At 36.1% G+C, this 23631-nt stretch overlaps 1 protein-coding gene across 4 annotated transcripts in view; it reads left to right on the forward strand.

Moving 5' to 3' along the window:
- Nucleotides 1–23631, forward strand: part of raraa (retinoic acid receptor, alpha a) — a 190705-nt gene that overhangs the window by 140695 nt on the left and 26379 nt on the right. Inside the window, exon 1 of one of the 4 annotated variants that reach the window (XM_051914973.1) lies at nt 3999–5139. The exons of 2 other annotated variants lie outside the window; for them this stretch is intronic. In XM_051914973.1, coding sequence (XP_051770933.1) covers nt 5001–5139 — 139 coding nt within the window. In that variant the 5' untranslated portion in view covers nt 3999–5000. Of the gene's footprint in view, nt 1–3998; nt 5140–13764; nt 13859–23631 lie in introns of those variants that run through there. One more of the 4 variants, XM_051914970.1, reaches the window with a different exon arrangement.

The raw sequence follows: 23631 nt of genomic DNA on the forward strand, positions 1-23631 counted from the left end.
AACTGCCATGATTGTAGAGCAGAGAAAGACTGGAGGAGGAGCAGTGCTATAGAGGAATGCTGAGTTTGCTATCTTATCAGCAGATACTGCATTAAAACACTCACAGTTTTATATTCACCCTCTGCTTAGGATCACTGTGACATTTGACTCAGGAGTACACAACACTTGATATCCACTGACCCAAATTCACAACATACAGCGGACATACGGTGTTCACATAATGTTATATATCAAAGTTAGTAGCATCTATGATAGAGATTCACAGAGATATTTAATCAGCTAGTGTTGCAGTGATTAGGTGCGTTCATGCCATGTCGTAATTACCTTAATGATTCTGAGCTGTAAAAAGTCTTTACGTGCTTGTAGAACTTGTAATTACAGCATGTCAACTCGACTTGTACCACGTGGCCGCTGTACAACCTGACCACCACAGATTTAAAGGGTTAGTTCACCCAAAAATGAAATTTCTGACATTAATTACTCACCCTCATGTCATTCCACATCTGTTAGACCTTCGTTCATCTTCGGAACACAAATTACGATATTTTTGATAAAGTTTTTTTTATTATTATTATTATCCCCCATAGAAAGCATTTTTTGCGTCATTATTTTGAGGCAACTGAAATAGACTGCGCCATTGGCCAACTGAAACCTGGTCTAAAGTCAATGGCGCAATATTTGTTTTGTTATTTTAAACAGCGCGTTAGTAATGTGTGCCTATATGCGGGTGGACAACACGCGTACACTCTGCTTATGACACACACAGGGACGCGCAGCAGCAGACAAACATGCCAAATATTAAAAATAAAAGGATTACAATGTAAAAGATTATTATTGTGTGCATAAAGATAAAAATGCTTTGGTGGAATCCGGCTTTTCCGGTAGATGGTCTGCTCGCGCACTTTAACCTCGCACATGAGCAGATCCGTTTTCTAACTAGAGAAGCGTTCAGTTTTTCTGCTTGCAAATTCCGCCATGTAAAAAGCGAATCCACCATGGCGCGAGCGTAGCTGGCTTTTAAAGGGAATGGGAGATGAGACTCTGATTGGTTTATTGCACGTTAAGCCCAAAACACACTCATTACTCATTAAGAGAATAGGGACAACCCTTTTAGACCATGCGCCTGGCGTGCCGACCATTTTTCCCAATGTTAAACTTGCAAAAGTGGATTCAGATGCGCCTTAAGTGCACTTGCGTCATGCGCTTTAGACCATGCGCTTAGATTGTTAAAATAGGGCCCTTAATGTTACGAAGCGATGAGAATACTTTTTGTGTGGAAAAAAAAAAAAAAAGACTTTATTCAACAATTTCATCTCTCCCTTGTCATTCACCTATAACTGCAGTGGTTCAACCTTAATGTTATGAACATTCTGTGTACTACGTCTGAATGCCGGCTCAGTATTGGCCGATGCTGTTCACGTGAGCAGCACAACGCATGTGTGTGATGCTGACTCAGGAGCCGGCCAATAATGAGCCGGTGTTCTTATGTAGAACACGGAACCACTGCAGTCAAGTGGACTATTTTAACAATGTCTTTACTACTTTTCTGGACCTTGAATGTGGTAATTGTGTTGCTTTCTATGGGGGATAAAAAATAAAAAAAAAACTCTCAGATATAGATCTTAATTTGGGTTCCGAAGATGAACGAAGGTCTTGGAACGACATGAGGGTGAGTAATTAATGACAGAAATTTCATTTTTGGGTAAACTTACCCTTTAAGGTGTGTTCAACTTGAAGCGGCACTGTGCAGACCGATTGGTGTATGACATCAAAGTACCACAATAGCGATTCGGAAGCATACAGACCTTTATTTATGGTAATTACGACATGGCGTGAACGCAGCAATTATTTGTAGATATATGGGCTGTGTCTGAAAACTTATGCAGCTGACTTGTTGCCTCACTGCTCTATCAGGCAATGACTTTGCAGGCAGCGTTTGTGCACTGATTTTGCAAAACTGATTTCAGACAGACTTCTGAGGCAGCGTAAACGGTTTAATGATCTACAGCAAAATAGAGAGAGCTTTGATGATAACTAAGCAAATATTTAATTACTACAATGGTAAATTCTCCATAGAAATTACATCAAAAGTGGAAAACATTGGTCAAAAATGTACGTCTACAAACAAACTGACCAATCACAACATTCAGAAGCCATCTTTATTATTTAGCTCAACTGTCATAGAATAGAACACACAGGATTGTGGAATATCAAAGGCAGCGAAGGATACATCTGTGCTGCTTTAAAAAATCGATCAGATGAAGGTGTTTCAGGAGACTGGAAGTGAAGCTATAATTGGATTTGGATTTGCCTTAATGACTTCCTACCTTGGAATGCAGCCTCTGAAGGCAGCATTTTTAAGCTTTCGGATGCAGCCATGAAGTCAGTTCCCCTCAAGTTCACGCAGGTGTTCTAGCAGAGTATCCACAGGTGTAGTTCATCACTTTAATTATTAAGTATGTATGTTCATTATCCACAAAGGGGCACAATACTCATCTTTATTTCAGTATATCTATTGAGTTATAATTTCTATATCTTTGCTTAAACTTTGTTTGTGCTTTCTTTCTTTAAAACTAATGCCACTTGGTATTATATTTTGTTATTTAATGTAATGACATTTGATGTTCAAATACTTTCAATGCATTTTTAGGACTTTCAAGTGTTGAATCAATAACACTTTACAATAAGGTTCCATTAGTTAAAGAAATGAACATCAACTATAAATGCTTGAGAAATATTTTTCTTGTTAGTTAATGGTAACTCATTTTAATAAATGGAACATTGTTGTATGAATCACTGTTCTATGACTATAGAACTTTTTTAAACAATGTTTTGCAAAACCAGAGATTGCAGACATCACATTACACATTTTATGAGGACTTCAGGGTGCATTTTCAATTTCATCTTATGCACTTCAGGGTGTTTTCCTCTTTCTTGATGAACTTTTGAGTTGGTACTTTCAATATTCAGTGGATGCACAAAAAACTAAGCCACCTCCAAGAAGATATTGTTGTTTTGTGACTCATTTGAGGCGGTTTCTCTGGAAATTTTCAGTGTGTCATTCAAAACAAAGTGCTCTTCTTGCTGCGTGTGGTTGTGTAAGGCTGGTGAACAAGGTGGAACGCCTTTGTGTGATGTCAGATGAGAAAGGCATGGAAGCGAATCGGTGTCATGGAGTGGGTCATTGAGAGGTGAGGCTGACTGCTTCTAAGGGTTCAGCAAAAGTTCAGCTGCATAACATTAGGCAAATTAGTAAGACAGCAATGGAGAGAGATAAATGAGCCTTGAGAGAACTAGAGAAAGGCCAAACTTTAAAGAGGAATTCCTAAAGTTGTTTTAAGAAAGGAAAACGTATCATATAATTCATGAAGTGTGACATTTTGACAATTTAGAGATGCTTTTTCTATGTAGTCCTTAATCCAGAATTTGTAGTTTTTGCACTGATCTTTGTAACTGTGAACTGGGTTAAAGCTGTCTTGCTTGCAATAACGCTAAGATACAACTTTGTGTTTTTAAATGATCATGATCTGCAGAATGACTTCCGTTCTGTTTGGGGTCCCCTGAGATCCCTGCTGTACATGTAAATATAGTCATTTCAACAATAACCTTGGCTTTTCAAATATATTAGTTGATGAGCTATCACAAAGTATGCACGCTCTTTTTAAATAAAATTGCTTGTTTTCCATTATAACAGTTTTGTTTGAAGGTCAGATTTACTCTTTAACATAATAAAACTAACTGAAATATCTACAGCTGGAGTATATAGTATGTGGTTTATTTATTTAGGTGTATTCTTAAAAAAAAAAAAAGAAATCTAACTATGTTTAATCTAAATTCAAACATTTATTATATGTCCTGGAATGAAGAACTGATCAAATGGGTTTTGGTATAATGTTTGATAGTGTGGAGTTCTGATAGCATGTGATTGTAATGAATGAAAACGTTCTGAACTTAATAAAGAGAACTCAATTTTTTTTTTTTTTCCCTGTTTTTAAGTTTCCAAATACTTACTGCTGACTGGTTTTGTCAGAACACTTAATAAAGCTCATTTCAGATGGATGGATAGATGCCACGCTAACACCATGCTCTACGGTATGAGCTGTTTTCTTTCTTATTTATTTATTATTTATTTATTTATTTATTGTAGCGACATTTTATGCCTGCTATTCTTAAAAAAAAAAAAAAAAAAAAAAAAAAACCTAATTAATTATTTAGTTCGACCTATTAAAAGTGAGAGAGACGTGATGTGGGCGGGACTTTGGAGATAGAGACGTTAAGGCGGGCGGAGATTAATGGCAGAAATGTGGATGTGGGCGTGGTCTGAACACAGTCATTTGGTTCGTCACCGCTAATGGGCGGTGCTTATAGACAGCTGCTCGCGCTCGTCAAGATCTTCTCACACTCTCAGCAGCTCCGCGAGCGTGAACACACGGTGGCCGCGCGGATTAACAAAATAGACACACACAAGCTGATTAAACGCGCGTCTGTGTGCTGTTTCTAACCGGGAGGACACGAGACATTTAAAAGGAACCTCTTTAGTATTGCTGCACGAGTTTGATTATATCACGCAGAGACAAGATAACCACATCACCAAATCGGAGCTTCGCGAATAATACTGGACCAAACTCACATTTCAACGTTGAACATTTCATGGATTTATTGATGTCTCGTTCATTCTGTATTTTATTAATATATTAATTAACCTAACAAGATTTGGAATAAGAAGGAACACAGTGTATATTGTCTGAAAGACACCCATTGCATTTTGAAACAAGGACATTGTCGATCCTTTATGTGAATATATTTTTGCAAAAAGTATTTTAGCGGACATTAATCGGACCGTACCGGATCTCTGACCATGCACACGCACTTCAGCTTTAGTTTTACTCGCTTCTGTAGTTCGTGATCTCCTCTGGGAATATCTGGGATGGATCCATCTCTCTGTTAAAGCTCTATGTGAAGTGTATAGTCGTGGCTGTTTCATTGAGTCCAATCTGATCATGTATGAGAGTGTGGATGTGAACCCTTTCCTCATGATGGATTACTATAATCAAAGCAGAGGATGTCTGATCCCGGACAAGATGCCCCATCCCTTCAGCTCATCCATCAGACATCAGCACTGGAGCGGATCCAACCACTGTACGTGCACTTTCATTCAGCAAAACGCTTTATGTTTCTAGAATCTCCTTAACTAGAGTGCATTCTAGTTTAGCTGATCTGATTCAGTCTGTGTCGGTCATTCATATACTGGTATTTAAATTCAGCTGGTTGACCCACTTATACACAAACACGGGCGCGCGCACGCACACACTGCTGCTTCTGTCTGCAAACAGCACCATGCAGATTTCCCCTTTTGACTGAACACGGTCGTTTATTTCTTACCAACCAGTTTAAGAGAACAACATAATATCTAGTCATTCATATAAAGAACATTGGCTCTTGAGAGCGGTTTATGACCATTTATGACAGCTCGTTAACATTAATGAAACCGAGAATATGAATGAAATTCGGAGCAAGGCTAGTCTAGAGACTTGTGAATGTGAAATTGTGTTGCGTGTCTAATGATGAAAATAGTGAGATACATGTGATGAAAAGAGAAAGTAATTGAATGATTTTTGCTTTTAAACATTAGTCTAACAGGAGTTGATGTGCTGTAGTTTTTGAGCCATTGTGGATGGTGACCTGGGTCGCGCAGGGTCACAGAATCCGTGACCTTTGACATAGAAACATTGACGTAAACACTGAAAGAGTGTTCAGAAACAATAGTCTGCTAAATATTCACAATATTGAGAACCCAGGGATCCTCAGTCAGTACAAAAATGCAAATTCTCTAATCACATTAACATACATTATTATTACATTATGCATAGTAGTTCTGACCTAGTTTCTCAGTTAACAACTTTTACATGCTTTGCCTCATCCTGGATTCTTTCAGCTATTGTGTTTCCCAACAAAGACATTTACATTTGTTTATTCAAACCATTTTTACACTCATACTTTAGATCAAACGAAGATGAGCTGTAGAACCAAATATCTGCCACGCTCACACTGGAATCGTCTCATTTTTAAGAAAACATTTTCAAAACCAAGACTGGGATTGTAATCATACATTAGTTGTACCATCTCTTCTGGTAAAACATTTCCACAGCATCACTGTAGTAAAGATCAGTACATTTTGGTCTAAAGTGCAAGTTTTGTCAGAGGAGTATGGATAAGATATGCTTTATGTAAGTGAACTTACTATGTAAGTGAGACCCTCACTCTTGGCTAAAGTGCACTATAGGCCTTCTCTGATAGCACTGAATTACATAACGAAACTGCTGTTTATCTGCCATTTTAAGTGTGCTTTTGTATGCATAATTTCCCTAGTGAAGAAAAAATCTATACCAAAATATATATTTAAAATACCTTTTATTTCATACTAAGTATTTTTCAAATCCATTGACATATCGCTTGAGACTTACTGATATAAATATTATAATTAACTTTATTTAGAGAACTTCTTTATTGCATAATGCACATTTAATATTAAGCCTAAAATGTGTTTTAATATCACTATTAGTAAAGATAGTATGATCTCTGTATAATATCAGTCTTTAAATGCAAGATATTTAAAGTGTACCTAAAGTATACTTGCAATAGTACAATTTTAGCACAAACAAATATACTTAAGTATATTTTTAGTTGGACCTCAGCACTACTTCCACATAACTAAAGTGCATTAAAGGGATAGTTCACCCAAAAATGAAAATTCTGTCATGATTTACATACCCTCAAGTTGTTCCAAACCTGTATAAATTTCTTAGTTCTGTTGAACACAAAGGAAGATATTTTGAAGAAAGTTTGTAACCAGATTGCTTTGGGTCACCATTGACTTGGGGAAAAAAAAAAATACTATGGAAGTCAATGGTGCCCCAGAACTGTTCAGTTTCCCACATTCTTCAAAATATCTTCCTTTGTGTTCAACAGAACAAAGAAATTTATACAGGTTTAGAACAACCTGAGGGTGAGTAAATGATGGCAGAATTTTCATTTTTGGGTGAACTATCCCTTTAAGTACAAAATTAGTTGTTCCAGTTTAGGAGACTTTAAGTATACCAATTTAGTCTACTAAAAGTACAATTGCAGGGTATTTATATTAAGTACATAAATATGTAAATGTATTTGTAGTATACTTAGCATAAAATACATGTATTTCAAATATATATATTTTTCAATATAGGTTACCATATTAAAATAGTGTTTATGATAAATTCCAATTTGCTTGCTTTCACTTTTCTTTTTTGCAAGAGCATTCCAGTCCCACATTTCTGGAAATCTTTAAAACTTTGAAATGTACCACATTCATAAAGAATCTTGGTACAGTTTGTGTTTTGCAACATATTTTTGGATGTTAAAATAATATTTCCCATGTTATTTGTGGTTTCTGGCATATCTAATCGAACACAACAGTTTATTTTATTTTATTTTATTTATTTATTTTTTGTTGTTGTTGCAAGTCTTGGTTTTGGAAGTATTTTGTGACTTTTATGCCATGAATCTAACCAAGACTGAGTTGAATAACAGCATTACAGTATTTGATTCCAAGCAAAAAGTGTTTGAAAATATATAAAGTTATACAAATAATCAGTTATAATGTAGGGAGAACAATTTGAAGAAGATTTGACTTGAAAGGTTTAAATATGATCACTAAAAACTTCACTTTCAGTGTTGCTGAACAATGGAAGACGGTGATTCGGCGACAGTATTTGAGATGTGGACTAGAACTTTTCCTTTTTCAACGTGATTTTGATTAAATATTCCATGGTGTATCTCAATGTGTTAGCTTAATTATTTGTGCAGCCAGTAGTTGAGTACATTGATTTGACCTTTATTGAGCAGCGATATGTTTGTTTTATACTTCTGCACGATAACTCACTCACTCATGAATAAGAGCGAGAAATGAGGGTGTTAATGTGTTCGTATGGTTTCTGTCATCAGACTGACGACTCAGGGTCTTTACGGGGGGTCAATCAGGATCAAACACACTTGATCTTTGATAGTCAGCTTCTCTCAGCGCTGAGGTGGGGTTTCCAGAGAGATTACACGCCTCAGCGTGAAGGAATGTGCTGCCTCTTATTCACATGACAGTCACTCATACACACACTCTCTCTCTCCCCTTCACGCTGCACCCACAGACCTTTTGTACACGCTCATCTTTACACACGCACAGTTCTTACTAACATTATCTGTTCTTAAATTCTAGTCATGTATCTCATGCATTTGCACACATTTCACATGCATCGTTGTGCCATGTGCTGTATTGTCTGAGCTCTTATTGAAGTGTGTATGTGTGTGTGACCGGCAGTGTATTCCAACAGAAAAAAGCATCTCCTTCTGTATGTGAACTGAACGGTTAGCCATGTGCATAAGTGCTCGTATGCAAACATTCCACATTTCTGACTAGCTGACTTAAAACTGTCGTTGCCCTCAGGTGCTTTGGGGAAATTCCTACTTAAGTATTTGGAAGGTGATGAAAGTATGATGTGTATTGATGTGGTGTGTGTTCTTGTCATTTTAGGTCAGAGTTGGGCAGTTTCAATTCTGTCTATCAGTAATAAGCTTCCTGATATAAACAGGAAGCTTTTAGAACTGTCACAACAAAATTAATAGCACAGGATGCGTATTGACAATTTATTCACAGAGAAGGATGTGAAATGTTTTGTTAAACAATCTTGTCGTCTTATAATGCAGCAATATATATAGTATTTTGTTCCACATCATTAAATTGTAGTCAATACTGATGATTGAAACTTCAATTGATGCACAGAATTTTTGTAATTATAAGAGATAGTTAACCCAAAAATGATAATTCTGTCATCATTTACGGAATTCATGTCATTCCAAATCTGAATTACTTGCTTTTTTCTGTAGAACAGAAAATAAGATATTTTGAGAAATGTGGTTTTTGGTTCCCAACATTCTTCAAAATATCCTTCTTTTGTGTTCTGCAGAAAAAGAAATGCATACAGGTTTCGACAACACACTCTGAGGCGAATTGATGGCTAATTCGTATGAATTTTTATGATCTCATTTGTACGCTTTTGTATGACCTGCTTATGCCCCACTGACAGCTTTAGGGGTGAACCTTCATGCTTTACGTTTTTGTTTTTCCGTACAAATTCAGTCGACATGTTTGTAAAAGAGTTTAAAATAGTTTGTTTACTCACGAGACCACATTTGGAATGACATGAGGGTGAGTAAATGATGACAGAGTTTTTTTTATTTTTTCGGTGGTCTATCCCTTTAAGGCTTGTTCACACCAAAAATGATAATTATATGAGTCTCCTTACCAACAGTAGATAACATTCTGTTTGTGACATTGTAAGCACCCACTGCAGTTATGTTCTATAAAGTCAGCTGGATTTGATCGTTCATCAGCTGGAGGAAAAAAAACACGCTCTGAAAGTGATCCCAATGATATTGTTTCTCTGTGTTATTATCACTAAACTTATGGCTATTCTCTTATGCCCGGTTTCACAGACAAGGCTTAAGCCTAGTCCCAGACTAAAATACATGTTTGAGCTGTTTTAACTGAAAGCAACATGCACTTATATATCTTAAAATATGTCATTGCCATTGTTTTGACTCAAGATGCACACCATTAATGTTTTTTTTTTCCCCCAAGGCAGGTTTATAAAAGCTACTTAAAGGGATAGTTCACCCAAAAATGAAAATTCTGTCATTTACTCACTTTCACGTTGTTCCAAGCTATGGAAGTCAATGGGTGCCGTTAATTGTCTGGTTACCAGCATTCTTCAAAATATCTTTGTGTTCAACAGAAGAAAGAAACTCATACAGGTTTGGAACAACTTGAGAGTGAGTAAATGATGACAGAATTTCCATTTTTGGGTGAACTATCCCTTTAAATGTGCTAATTTAACTAAGGCCTAATCCTGGTTTAGTCTAAGCCCTGTCTGTGAAACCAGGCCATAAAGTTGGAACGTTACCTTTCTTGAAATGAATAGGACTTTACTATGCTTAGCTGATATGCAGGAATTCAGTCTGATATTAAGTTCTGAGAAGGACTTTCTCAGGATTAAGTGAACTCTCTCTGTTTTCAAAGATATAGTTATGTTAGTAGTACCGGTTCATTGTAGAAGGAGCAGAAGATAAATTTTACATTGATTTTTGACTTGGCAGTTGCCAGATAACATGCAATACATTTAAATGTGGAGTAAGTAGAATTTCAAAAACACTGTTTGGAAGTTAGTCGGGCCGACACCAACAACAAACGTTTAACCAAGCAGCATTAGGGGCGGTCGAGGTGAGAGAACGAGCAAGAGGGAGATTTGAAAAAGAAAAAAAATCTGCAGAATGAGAGATGGGACACAATACAAAAGATCTCAAAAGAATATCATTGGAATGAAGGTTTATGGACCCACGTTAATATTAGAAAAGCTTTCCAGCACTGGAAGTGGGAAGGCCTGAAAAGCAGCCTCCGCGTCAGTTTCATTCCGCTTCACATGTGAGTAAAACTGTGTTTCGATTGCCTGGAGCTGCTGTGCTGTCGGCAACTAACAACGAACACTTTGTATTTACTCTTGTGTACTGTACATTCATTTTTTGTGCTTCCTTGTCGTTCGTTCATCAGCTGCACTTTATTTTCCGTGAAGCATTTTGTTGCGTGTCAGCTGTGATAAACAGACATCCACTCGCATTGCGTGTGTAACAGTGGTCAGATAGTGAGAGTTTTGCAGTTAAACCACTGCACACTGACAACTGCTAAAGGATGCGGTGCTTAGCGTCATTGTTAGTGCACTTGCCTCGCCTGCCAGCAGCGGACGGGCCGGAGTTCGAGACCAACTCGGAGTAGGGTGGTTAGGATTTGAGTGTGAGTTTTGGAGGCGGACCAATGAAGAGAGGGGTGGGTTTGTTGGGGTTGATTTCAAATATCAACAATGTCCAACAGCGTTTTTCAAAATCTACTTATCCCACCTTTAAAAATGTTACGAAAAACTGTCAGCTTTACATTTGAAGAAAAATGAGGATTGTGAATTGTGGCTAGTTGTCATGGTCTCTGTGGTGCTTTCCTTCTGACCCAGGTCACAAGAGCCCACCCCAAGTCTCTATGACATTCTGGTTTTATGCCCTGGATACACTGCACGATTTTTGGCTGTCCTAGATAAAAGATTGTGAAACAATCGTGGTGATTTCTGTGATCGTGGCTCTTAATTGGTGGTCCTATGTCGTATAGTGAGAGAGGTTCAAAGACGGCTGTTTTCCCGGTCTTGCGACCAAAGATAGCCTACGATCATTTTCTGATCGTGTCAGAAATTCAGCATGATCATCATACAGTGTGTTTGCTGCTACGACCTACGTCTACTGACCAGCCAATAAAAATGCGACATGAAATCGACGCGACATGGCGCTAAAACTTAAAACTGCTTACCTCAAGCTCTTTTTCCTTGTTCTTTCACCGCTTCCTTTTTTTTTTTTTTTTTTTTTTAGCACACATAAAAACTACAACTGCCAAAGTGTGATTCAACATGGTCTTTTTGTTAACCACTACCGCATGCTGATGACGTTTTTTTTTTATTCTTCTATAGAAACTTGCATCGTAGCCTATGAGTCAATAGGTGTCATCATCGTACAGTCTACATGCATGTCGTACCCAAGTTTAATAGATCCATGTCGCACAGTGTGATAAAGTAATGATCTTATAGGATTGCTTAATTCATGCAGCGAATCCCAGGCTTTAGATATGACTCAGATCCCTCTTTCAAGTGATTTTTTTTTTTTTTTTTTTTTTTAATCATCCACCAGATGTTTAGTAAGCATCCACTCATATGCAACCTAAGCTCATTCTATCAGTCTTTGGAAAGAAAAGAGAAACTGGTGCATAAATGTTTTTATACAATTACTGCTTCTTCAACCGGATGTATTTAGAGGTTCTTGTATAACATCGTATCTCAGGTAATGATAGCTGCAGTAGTCAGGCTTCATCTCGTTTAAATATTTAATATATAGGTCTGTTCCTCTTTTTTATTTTTACATTGTTTTATTGTGCCATGTTGAACAGTACAGATGATATGTCTATGTACACAATCATATTACACAATCACACTTTCTATGAAAACATCCCTTAATATCTTTGCTATGTCTAAACAGATGGTTTACTACATCAATCATTGCAATGAAAAGACAGTGTTACATGATCCATCAGAAATCATTCTAATATGCCGATCTGGTGTTTAAGGCCAAAAAGAAATTATCTGGTGTTTAAAGCCAAAATGAAATGATCTGGTGTTTAAGGCCAAAAAGAAATATAGCCTGTCCAACTTGGTAGACTTGCGCAAGACTTACATTTTTTATAGAGGAATGTGCATTTAAATACACAATATTAAAGTAAAACATCCCTGAGCAGACCAGATGAAAGCACTCATACACACAAACTCTCATGCCTGCTTCAGATAATTAAGTTTTGCTTTAGCTTATTTGAGGACAAAATTTTATTGTACGGAGGAGGAATAATTGTATAAAAACTCATTTCTGTGTGTGTGAGTTGGTGGAAAGACAACACTTGAAAGTGAATACTTTCGTCTGAACTTGAATGACATCTGCAAACGGACACTGACGCATGATTGGCTGAGAGCAGGAAGTATTTTTGTGCCAAATGAGCCACATGTTTGCAGACTTACACAAGTGTTCATAGAAATAAGGAGACACTGTGGTTGTCTATGTTTGGCTGTAATTGTTCTTTGAAAAAGTCCTCAGAAATATAGTGAAACATGTCCAAAACTGACTTGGGAGGCATGTGAAGCTGTTCTTATTGTCGCTCAGGAATAATTTGTTATGCTGACAAATCTAGTGCAAACAGGGTTTGTGGGAAGTTTAGGTTTAGGTTTGGCTTATTATTCTTGTGGGCTATGCCTACATATATGTCATAAATAGACAAATCTGTCACTCACTTTGCAAAAAAACAAACAACAAAAACATGTCTTGAAGTGCACGCTTTCACTGTGTGATGTAACCTAGTAGAATGCAGTTAGAATGACACCAAAATTCAATATATATGGGGGGTAAAAATGAATATGAGTTTTTTTTTTTTTGTCTAAATTCTATATGATATAGTTAAGCTATATTATACGAGCAAGTGTGTTGCTTGTCCCTAATATCAGCACAACTACAAATGTGATATTGATTTTATACAACATTTTAACAAGAAGTTAAGATTGCAAGTTTAGATTTTTCAAGCTTTATAATGGTAGTGAACGGGATCAACAAGTATGATCTGAAGAAAGTGTCTCCATCCACATCCATACATCATAAACGTGTACTCCCAGGGGGTTAATAAAGGCCTTCTGAAGCGAAGCCATGCATTTGTGTAAAAAAATTCATATTTAACAAGTTATGAAGTAAAATACCTAGCTTCCGCCAGACCGCCTTCCGTATTCAAGTTACGAAGAAAGTGTAAACTGGCATCGCATCAGTTACACTTTTTTCGTAAGTTGAATAGGGAAGGCGTAGGACATAGCGTAAGCTTTTTGAACTGCGACACTTTCTTCGTACATTGAATACGGAAAGCAGTCTAGTGGAAGCTAGATATTTTACTTCATAACTTGTTAAATATGGATTTTTTTTTTTTTTTTTTACACAAACGCATCGATTCGTGTCAGATGGCCTTTATTAACCACCCGGAGCCATGTGGAGTACACGTTTATGATGGATGGATGTGGATGGATGCAGTTTCTTCAGCTCATACTCATGAACCCTGTACACTGCCATTATAAAGCTCGAATGCGTCAGGATATTTATTATTATTTCTCCGATTATGTTCTTCAGAAAGAAGAAAGTCATACATCAGGATGGCTTGAGGGTGAGTAAAGCTTGGGCTAATTTTCATTTGAAAGTGAACTAATCCTTTAATCAGTTTTTAAACATATCAATGAATCAATGATCCTGCTTTGTTCCTAATTGAATCAGTTGTTTGAATGAATCGGTTTAATGAACGAATTAATGACTCAGTGATTGCTGCCGAACCAATGCTAATTATCACTATCGACAAAATCTTTGAAAATATTGAGATAAAATTTTTCTTCAATATCGCTCACTCCTATTCCAGAAAAATTGACCACCTTACAATAGGACTTGTACTTCATTCTTCTCTATTACTTTTGTATTAGTCTTCATGAAAAGTTGTTGTGTAGTTGATGACTCAGTGTTTATGTGAATGACTCAGCTTTTTGTGCAGATGATGAACAAAAGCTTGCATCTCCATTAATACAGCCAGTGTTGTCATAAACTGTGCAAAAAAAGTCCAACCCGCTTATAGTTTCTGGTGACACTATAGGTTCCTTTTACAGTTCTCAGTTTATGTAATCTCTCCAATTAAACTCCAACTGTCTCAGAAGTCCTCCAATTTGAACTGCAACATAAACTTAAAACATGGTTGAAATTAAATTGTAGGAGCGATATGATCCTGAATACTCAATACATTGGGATGTTGTGAATGTGTGAGAGTGAATTTGTAATTCAGGAATGAGATTGACTATCACCTTTCATCATCTCAGGAATGTTCCCAATTTGCTTGTGTTTGTTTTTATTTCTGAATGTCAAGGAATCTTATTTCTCAATGTTACATTCCCGAGATCTGTGTTATTATATGGGCATGGTTGATGTGACGTACATTTCACAGGTTGTGTTTATATTGTTCAGTTAGCAGGAACAGAAAGAATCTATTGACATATTGGAATTTTATGATAATTTGGGGAAAAATCTGCAACATTTTTTCATTTTTGCTTACTGTTTACGAATTTGCTGTTGCTTTTACTCTTACAGTCTTGTGTGACTGGTTCATTTAAAAGCGTTTTTGTCATGTAGAATTGAGTATGCTATTACAATGTTTTTGGATTACACCTAAAATGGTTAATGGTTTTCATATTTTTCTTTGCCGTCCACATACAAAGTGAGTCAAAGTTTCTTGCGCCAAAAACAGTCAGTTTATTTTTTTCATGCCTATTTTCCACCCACTCTCTGAACCATATTAAAAGCAGGTTAGCACAATAGGGGGATTTTAAGGTATATTTTAAAGGTTCCTAATTTTGTTTTGGAAATCTCCTACAATCGATTTACATGCATCCAAGATCAAAAACACTCATTATAATTTCTCATTATATACATTGCACATGACCTCACTTCTCAAAGAGTCTAAAAACAGTTCATTCAAAGATTCAGTCTCTCTAAACCCCTCCTTTCTGAGAGCCTACTCTGCTCTGATTGGTCAGATGGCCCAGTCTGTTGTGATTGGTTTACCACTTACAGCACATTTTGGAAACAAAACGCCTATTACCATATCTGGATTTCAGAACAATGGCATTGGTTTTTCCGTATCAATTCGAGCCCGAGTCCTCTTCCTGTGTATCTAAAGTGGATTCGCACTTTCGTAACGCTGAAAACGGTGTCTTCTCAACATGTCAACAACACGGACCAAACTCTTCCAGGCCTCAGCTACAGTGTTTGAGGGCGTGTCAAAGTAGACGTCATTCGCGGGAAGCTAACGAAGACCATAGACTGGCATTATGCAAATTTGTTACATAGGTATGTAACAGGAAGTGAGACTGGAATTGATGACTACTTGTTTCAGCAGTTCAGAATCAATTCTTTCTTTTAGGAGACAATAGCTGCGTCCGAAATCATGTACTGCTGAGTAGAATTTAAATTTACTTCACGACCGTTGAAAAAAGTACGTTCTATATAGTACGAATGCATGTAGTATGAATTAATTCGGACATACTACATCCGCCATGTTGTTACTGTGACATGACGGTTACTACCATTCAACCCCATTCACAAATCCTCTCCCGTGGCCTCATGGGATAGTAAACTATCTATCGTATGCGCACTTCAGAATCTCGCCGGAAGTAGTAAGTCATCCGGGTACATTTCACCTACTGTTTTTCGAATACTATAAATTCAGACATACTATTCTGTTCACATACTGTTTTTCACGTACTATATAGTAGGGAAGTATTCGATTTCGGACGCAGCTAAGATCTTTATTTGTCATGCACTTTGACCTTTAAAACTTTGCAGACCTTTTACATTCACAAACAGCTAATTTAAATGAAAAGAAATATTCAAAAAAGCATGATAGGGGCGCTTTAAGACTTCTATATGTAAATGATCTGTTAATTTTTGATCCAGTGTACCTTCCCAAGAAGTACAAGCTCTAGACATTCAAAAGAAGCAATCGTGAAAAGTACATCATGAACTGCACAGGTGTCTCCCATTGACTTTATTATGAAATGTAATAGGTATTTAGGTTTGGTTATGGGGTCAGTTTACCCAGTGCTGTGGGTTGTCCGTACTGTTGCTATGGTGAGAGGTGTCAGGCAGATGTGTTTTTATTAGCTGATTGGTCGAATCTCTCTCTACTATGAAGTAAGGCAGCTTTGGCCACCACCAATAGTTAAATGTTTTTATTATGGCTGATAAGCAGTAAAAAGGGCTGTATTATTTATCTATACTTTCAAGAGGCAAACAAAAATGAAGCTCCAGTCTAGAATTGTATGCTTTAAGTGAAAATATACAGTAGAATACTGTTTAGTACATCTGGAAAAGAAAAGTTTTTTATATATATATATATTATAAAGTTAGCTTGTGTCAATTAATGAAGATTAGCTTGTGTTAGATTTTATCGGTTTATCCAAATTCACACATTTCATAAGTGATTGTTTCATTGATTTCTCAAATGATTATTGATTGGCTCGAGTGGGACCCCATGCTAGTGTGTCACAGCTGAAGTGATTTGTTACTGCTCTTGTGTCTGTTGAGAGTTCCATATGCTGTTGTTGATATGGTGACCCTCAGCACAGGAAGAGCTGATCTCTGTGTTTAAGTGTGCAGGAGCTGTTCAAAGACCTCTGCCTCGCACAGGAAATTGATGTCTGAAGAGGGAACGAGATCGTCTGATCCTCAGAAATCCCTCTGAGCGCACACACATAAACATGAAAATATTAGCCCTGGTGAACTCTGCTAGGAAACCCATGACCTCTGAAATAGTCTACATATGTTCATTCATTCTACCCTTTGGGACAGGTGCATGATGGGAAATAAACTTCAGATGTGCCCTACACAGCAGAGCGAAGGGGGTCAGTCTTATTTTGCTTTAATTATTGAGGACAAATGAGAGCGAGTGAGAGAAACGGGCCTCTTTCTGTTTTCATTCAACCTCCTCTTTTTGTCACATGTCCTCAATGAACCACGAGAACAGACCTCTCAATGAGAACATCACTGACAATTAAAAACATATTAAAAATATAGGGTAATACTAAAAACATATGGCCATGTTATGGTAATCATAATGTTTTTTTTTTTTTTTTAAATAGAGACCTTTTTTAATAAAAATAATGGGTAACACTTTACAATAAGATCCCATTACAATTTTTAAACAATACAATTTTTATTAACTTTTGTCATGTTAGGTAATAAATATAAAACTTTTCATTGTTAATTCTTGTTAGCTCAGTCCCATTAAATAATATGACCAGATACAACTTTTGTGTTTTAAATAATGCATTAATAAAGATTAAATGTAATAATCACTAAAAGTAATAAATGTTTTAGAAGTATTTTTCATTGTTAGTTCATTCTACCTAATGTAGTTAACTAATGTTGACCTATGGAATTTGCACTTTAATGAAAAAAAATATATATGAATGATCAAAAATAGGATTCATTTTTTTTATGAAAATATCATTAATGTCAAGCAAGCATAAGCTGTTGTACATAATTAGAGGTCGGCCAATAGTGGATTTTGCCAATAACAATAACTAAAATGGAAAATATGGCTGATAACCATTAATTTATTGCCTGTAGGGTTTTTTTTTTTTTTTTTTTTTTTTTTTTTTAAATCCATAACAAATGAAGCTTTCCACTTATTGTAAAGCAGTGTTGAACTTTGTCATTATTTTTAACAATAATGGCTTGCTTGATAATATTTTGTAATGATTATTTAAAAAAACAATATAAAAACAGCTAAGCTTTATAACTACTGACACACACTTGTTTTTATTGTTTTGTTTTTTTTATTTTGTTGTCATATGAAATATATACATAATGTACAAGAAACAAAGAGATGAAAAATTGACAGACAAAATCTGCCTTAAATGTTTTTAAATGTAGGCTAATTTTCAAATGGTATTGTATATCTTGTATATGCACCCTCACATGAAGGTTATGTCCTGCTCACATTTTAGATATATTTTACCATATTCATGCTTTTGTTTTGCGCACTACTTCATGAAGTATTATTTTGTAAAAAAGAGAAATGTTTGGAAAACGATAAAACAGAAAACGTTCTGTCCCTGGACACGTCACGCTTTTATGCAGTATGAAGCAACTGACTTCAATGTCTTCCACAAAGCAACTATCGATGCCGATTAATCTGTAAAAACTATGTATCAGTCATCTAGGTAATAACAGCCATCCTGATATTCAGACCAACATCACGATTGTGAGTGAAAAAGCTTGCATACAACAGTTTAATAAATAAGAAGTTAATATTGAGTAACTTTTATGAGCAAATCGACCTAATAAATGGAAAAATACTATGTATATAATATATAAATCATAGAGTATACTATGCTGTAGGATAACTCGTCTTATGTTGCATACAAAAACACTTGAATATGTTTAAATAATGATGCTGGCATTTTCTACTGCACAATTCATGTTAAAGCTGTCCGCTATAGCAATAATTGATGCTCATGGTCATTCTGCTATCAAATCCATATGCTATACCCCAGACCTCAACAGTACAGTGTTGCTCGGAGACACGGAACTTTGTTTGGGACAATTTTCATTGGTGAAATTGCGAAAATGTGCAATATTGATAATGTTGTATCTAAAATATTACCTGTTTACTGAACTGTTGTATAAAATACATACCCATATATATCGAGTTTTTGTGTCAAAGCATGCGCTTTTTTTTTCTTTTTTTTTTTTAGTTGCATACTTGAAAGTGCCAACTTTCACATTGTTAAAACAACAATTACAATATTATTGTACAATTTAGTGACGGCTAATGAGATGCACACAAAATTACTTGTAAGCAATTTTGCTAGAGCAGGATTGTAAGTGTGCTGAGGTACTTCATTTGGTCCAGTTATTGATAATGTTTATGCAATATTTGACAGACACCAAGTATCAATCACTTGCTTTGAGATCATTATATAGTATTGAAACAGATACGGATATGCACACCACAGAAACACTGAATGTAGGTGTGTGTGTGTGTGTGTGTGTGAGGGAGAGTGAGAGTGATAGAGAGAGATAGAGATTCAGGTTTTACCCTATGTTGAAAAGATGGCAATATCTGAAATACTTGACCTTGTGGGGACATTTTCTGGTCCCTATGAGGAAAACAGTTTGTAAATCATGCTAAGTGATGTTTTTTGAAAATGTTGAAAGTTTTCTGTGATGGGTAGGTTTAGGGGTAGGGTTATGGGATATTATATGCAGTTACAGTTTAAAAATCATTATGTCTATGGAGTGTGCCCATAAAACATGGAAACCCATTGTGTGTGTGATATAAACAGGAGGTGTGTGTAGGCAGGGAGTCTCTTAATCTCCTCCGCTCAGCACGAACACATGCTCTAAACATACTGAGAAATAACTCTGATATTACAACATGGACTGGATGATAAACTAAAAATAAAAATAATATATCATCATATTTATTTATTTGTTTGAAATGGCTTAAATGCAAATGTCAGAATTTAGTTCAACAGAATAAAATCTAGTTTTCCACACTTAATTCACTTAATTGAGACTAAAATGAATCATATTTAATTATTTTAATTTATATGCACTGGTATATTAATACATAGTATTAAACAGCAATATTTATCTACTTATATTCTAACCGAAACATTTTATTACGAAAAATGCCAAGAGTTTAAAATCAAGAGCATTTAATTAATTGGAACTGACTATTTGAACTGATCCATAAAAATGAATTGAATTTACGGCTAATGCCATTTTTGCTACTGAAGTTTAAATCAGTTTAAATACTTAAGCATCGTGTCATGCGCTGGCTTGACTTGATAATCCAGATTCAAGAGGCTTGACGCAGATAAACGGTGAAATCACATTTAATAAACACAAGGAACAATAACGGGAAAGACCAGCATGAAACATTAACACAAGGCCATGAACTGATGATGACTGAGGGTTTTTAAAGGTGCTGTATGTACTTTTTTTTTTTTTTTTTTGTGCTGTGGTAAAGCATAAAAATACCATCATATGTTTGCAGTTATTTAGGAAACATGCTAAGTTCACATTCTCGTTTCTTATAAAAACAATGCTACAGCCAGTTATTCTACTTTGAAATGTGCGTTCTGAACCAGAATGTTTGTTTTTGTTTTGATCTGTGTGATCCCACCCACTGCCAATTTACCCAATAGTATTTCGACACCCCGGGTTGCCAGTTGGCGGAAAACACATTGTAGCCACGGAAGCCAGCAAACAAACTGGGTCAGTGATCACAGATTCTACCTGACTTAAAAGCCTCACCATCCATCTAAAAAGCTCTGACCAGAGGCATATTAAAACACAGATAAATCAACTCAACTCGTTGATTGCGCTCATTCCTGTGTCCTCAATCTGGCAACCTGCGTGAGCTACAGAATATCAAAATAAGAGTCCATGAAAACAGAGACAAGATAATAATTGCACATATGTCAAGCGAGACAAGGAAGGATTTTATTTGGCCTTTAAGTTTCCCAAAGAGCTTAACCAGCAAAATAATTGTGAATGTGTTGTGAAATATTTGATATATCGCTTAGCTAAACTGACAACAAATTTTTCTAAATGATTATTTCAAACAACGCAACCAAAATAACTAACTAATGCAGTGTTATAAAACATCTACCTGCCTTCTAAAAAGCTATTGTGGAATGTTTCATTGACTGATGTCGTGTTAGTTACAGTTTCTACCCAGTAACATGGTTGCTATTTTAAGTAGCCTCTCTCTACAGTACATGTGATGTTTGACTATTGATTTTCAGGGCGGCAGCTAATTAGTTTTGGTTTGTCATAAATGGAATAGAACAGATGTACCACTTGTTGACCTAGTCAAGTTGTGATCTGTTTGTCTTGGTTGATGTAAGATTTTGATCATCTCAAAAAAGAAATGCCTTGGGTCCTCACATTCAAAACACTCTGTCACTGCAAGGCAGTGCATAATCTAATAGTGAGATAAGTGTGTGTGTGTGTGACTGCTCTCCCATAGGGCCTGTCTCTACCCCGCTAACACACTTAAGCTGGGCTTAACCAACCCAAATCTGATTAATACCCCCTCCCGTCCTCTCCCAGCGCCCTTTGGGCTGCTCGTAATGAGAGCTAAACAAGCCCAGACCCAGACCTGAACCCATAGATGAATAAACGGGTGATTACAGCAGGCACAGAGAGAAAGGGAGACATATTGTCTGTCAGGAAAGAGGAGTTAAAGGCTCCTAAAGATGAACAGAGAGACCTAGGAGGAGAGCCGGACTGGTTGAGTTACAGTGTTTGTTGGTTGTCAGAACATTAGGAATGTAACCTCAGCTTGAACCTAGAGATAGACAGATAGACGGAGAAAGAGACGGGCCGTTATAGGGTCAGTGTATATTCAGAGCGTAGCCCAGACCTCTTGGGATGCTTATGGGATTTTTTAATTTAATGGTGGAATATAACACTCTTAAATGATGAAATGTTACATCTTCAAGCCAAGTGACTGCAATTAAAATGAACTCTAATGTTAACGGATGGCTTTCTCCAGATATATTACAAAATTAACATGAATGAACGTCAGAAGGTATGTTGAAAGAAACCGTACAACTAAACTGACATGTATCGTCTCAATCGCTCAATCAATAAAACACATTGTAATCTATATGCCATAACATTACATTTACCTTAGGAAAGTCATTCAATGTCCATAGCTCATTAGTCTTTTGCTAAATATATGAACTTATGAACTTCATATTTTTACTTAACCTGTTGTCTTCATTATTTAATGTATGTTTGAATAGATCTGTCATGAAAACAAGTTTTGGTCACACTTTATATTAGGTGTCTACTATGTACTTACATAAAAAAAATAGTACAATGTATTTGTGTCCATTTTGTATTGCAATTTGTAAAACACTTGTGCTGCTATTGAGGTGGGATAAAGGTAAGGTTAGGGTCAAGTTTGGTGGTATGGGTAGGTTTAAGGGTGGGTTAAGGGGTAAGTGAAGGGTCAACAGTGTAATTATGGATGCAATTACAGAAAATAATTACATATATTTAAAAATATCTGCATATATTTACATAAATACAATGTAAAAACATGTATGTACACAATAAGTGCACTTTATCAGTTGATTAATTAAAATTTTAGTACATAGTAGTTAAAGACACCAAATATAAAGTGGAACCCAAGTTTTATTACAGACACCATTTAAATGTTTATATTTCAACAGCAAAATTAAAGTAGAAACAATTATATAATTAAAAATTATATAAAACTGCCTTATTTGCAATTTAAATGTGTATATATACAACTATTTATTTTATTTGAGTGTTGATTATTAAATACATTTAATTCATTAATTGATATTATTAAAAAAAAAAAGGTTTGTTTTCTGTAAAAAAAAAAAAAAATAATAATAATTTTGGTGCATCACTAATAAAAAGGGTTATTTTGCAGTTGAAACCCAATTTTATGTAAAAGCAAAATTTGAGCATATTGCATTATGGGATTCACTTACATACTATATCAAAGACTATAGAATAACACAAGACGCGTCACTCATGTTGTTTTGAATGGGAGAAAGTGCAACGCGCAATATGGCGAAATAAGTCCCGCCTTCTAAATAAGAGCCACTCGCTGATTGGTAAAGTCATCGCGTCACTGCAGCTGCCGTTAGAAGCTCCGGTTCCTATAGAAACAGTCAGACGCATGCTTCCTATAGAGATGCGCATTTAGGACTGCGCATGTGCATTAGCCTGTTCTAGTCTGAAAAATCAGTTGTTTTTTTTTTTTTTTTGTCATGATTCGAGCGTTTAGAAACAATCTTTATGAGACAGTTGTTTATGAGACACATTTCATTGGTGATTTCAAATATGAAATTTAATCGAAAGCTTGGCAAACAGCTTTGGAGAATTTGATGTTTCCCCATTCAAAGAGATACAGTAGGAGCTGTACTTGCATGCCCAAGAGGCATTTCAAAGATGGCCGCCGAGTGAAATGACTTGTCTTAAGCCCTGGATACACTGCACGATTTTAGCAATCCTATAAGATTATTACTTTATCACAGTGTGCGACATTGATCTACTAAACTTGGGTACGACATGCATGTAGACTGTACGATGATGACACCTATTGAATCGTAGGCTACGATGCAAGTTTCTATAGAAGAATAAAACAAAAACACCATGTTGAATCACACTTTGGCAGTTGGAGTTTTTATGTGTGCTGAAAATAAAAAGGAAGCCGTGAATGAAGAAGGGAAAAGAGCTTGAGGTTTAAGTTTTAGCGCCATGTCGCTTTGATTTCAAGTCGCATTTTTATTGGCTGGTCAGTAGACGTAGGTTGTAGCAACAAACACACTGTGCGTTGATCAT

Source organism: Ctenopharyngodon idella, chromosome 12, assembly GCF_019924925.1.
Source record: "Ctenopharyngodon idella isolate HZGC_01 chromosome 12, HZGC01, whole genome shotgun sequence".
In the NCBI taxonomy this organism is placed as follows: Eukaryota; Metazoa; Chordata; class Actinopteri; order Cypriniformes; family Xenocyprididae; genus Ctenopharyngodon; species Ctenopharyngodon idella.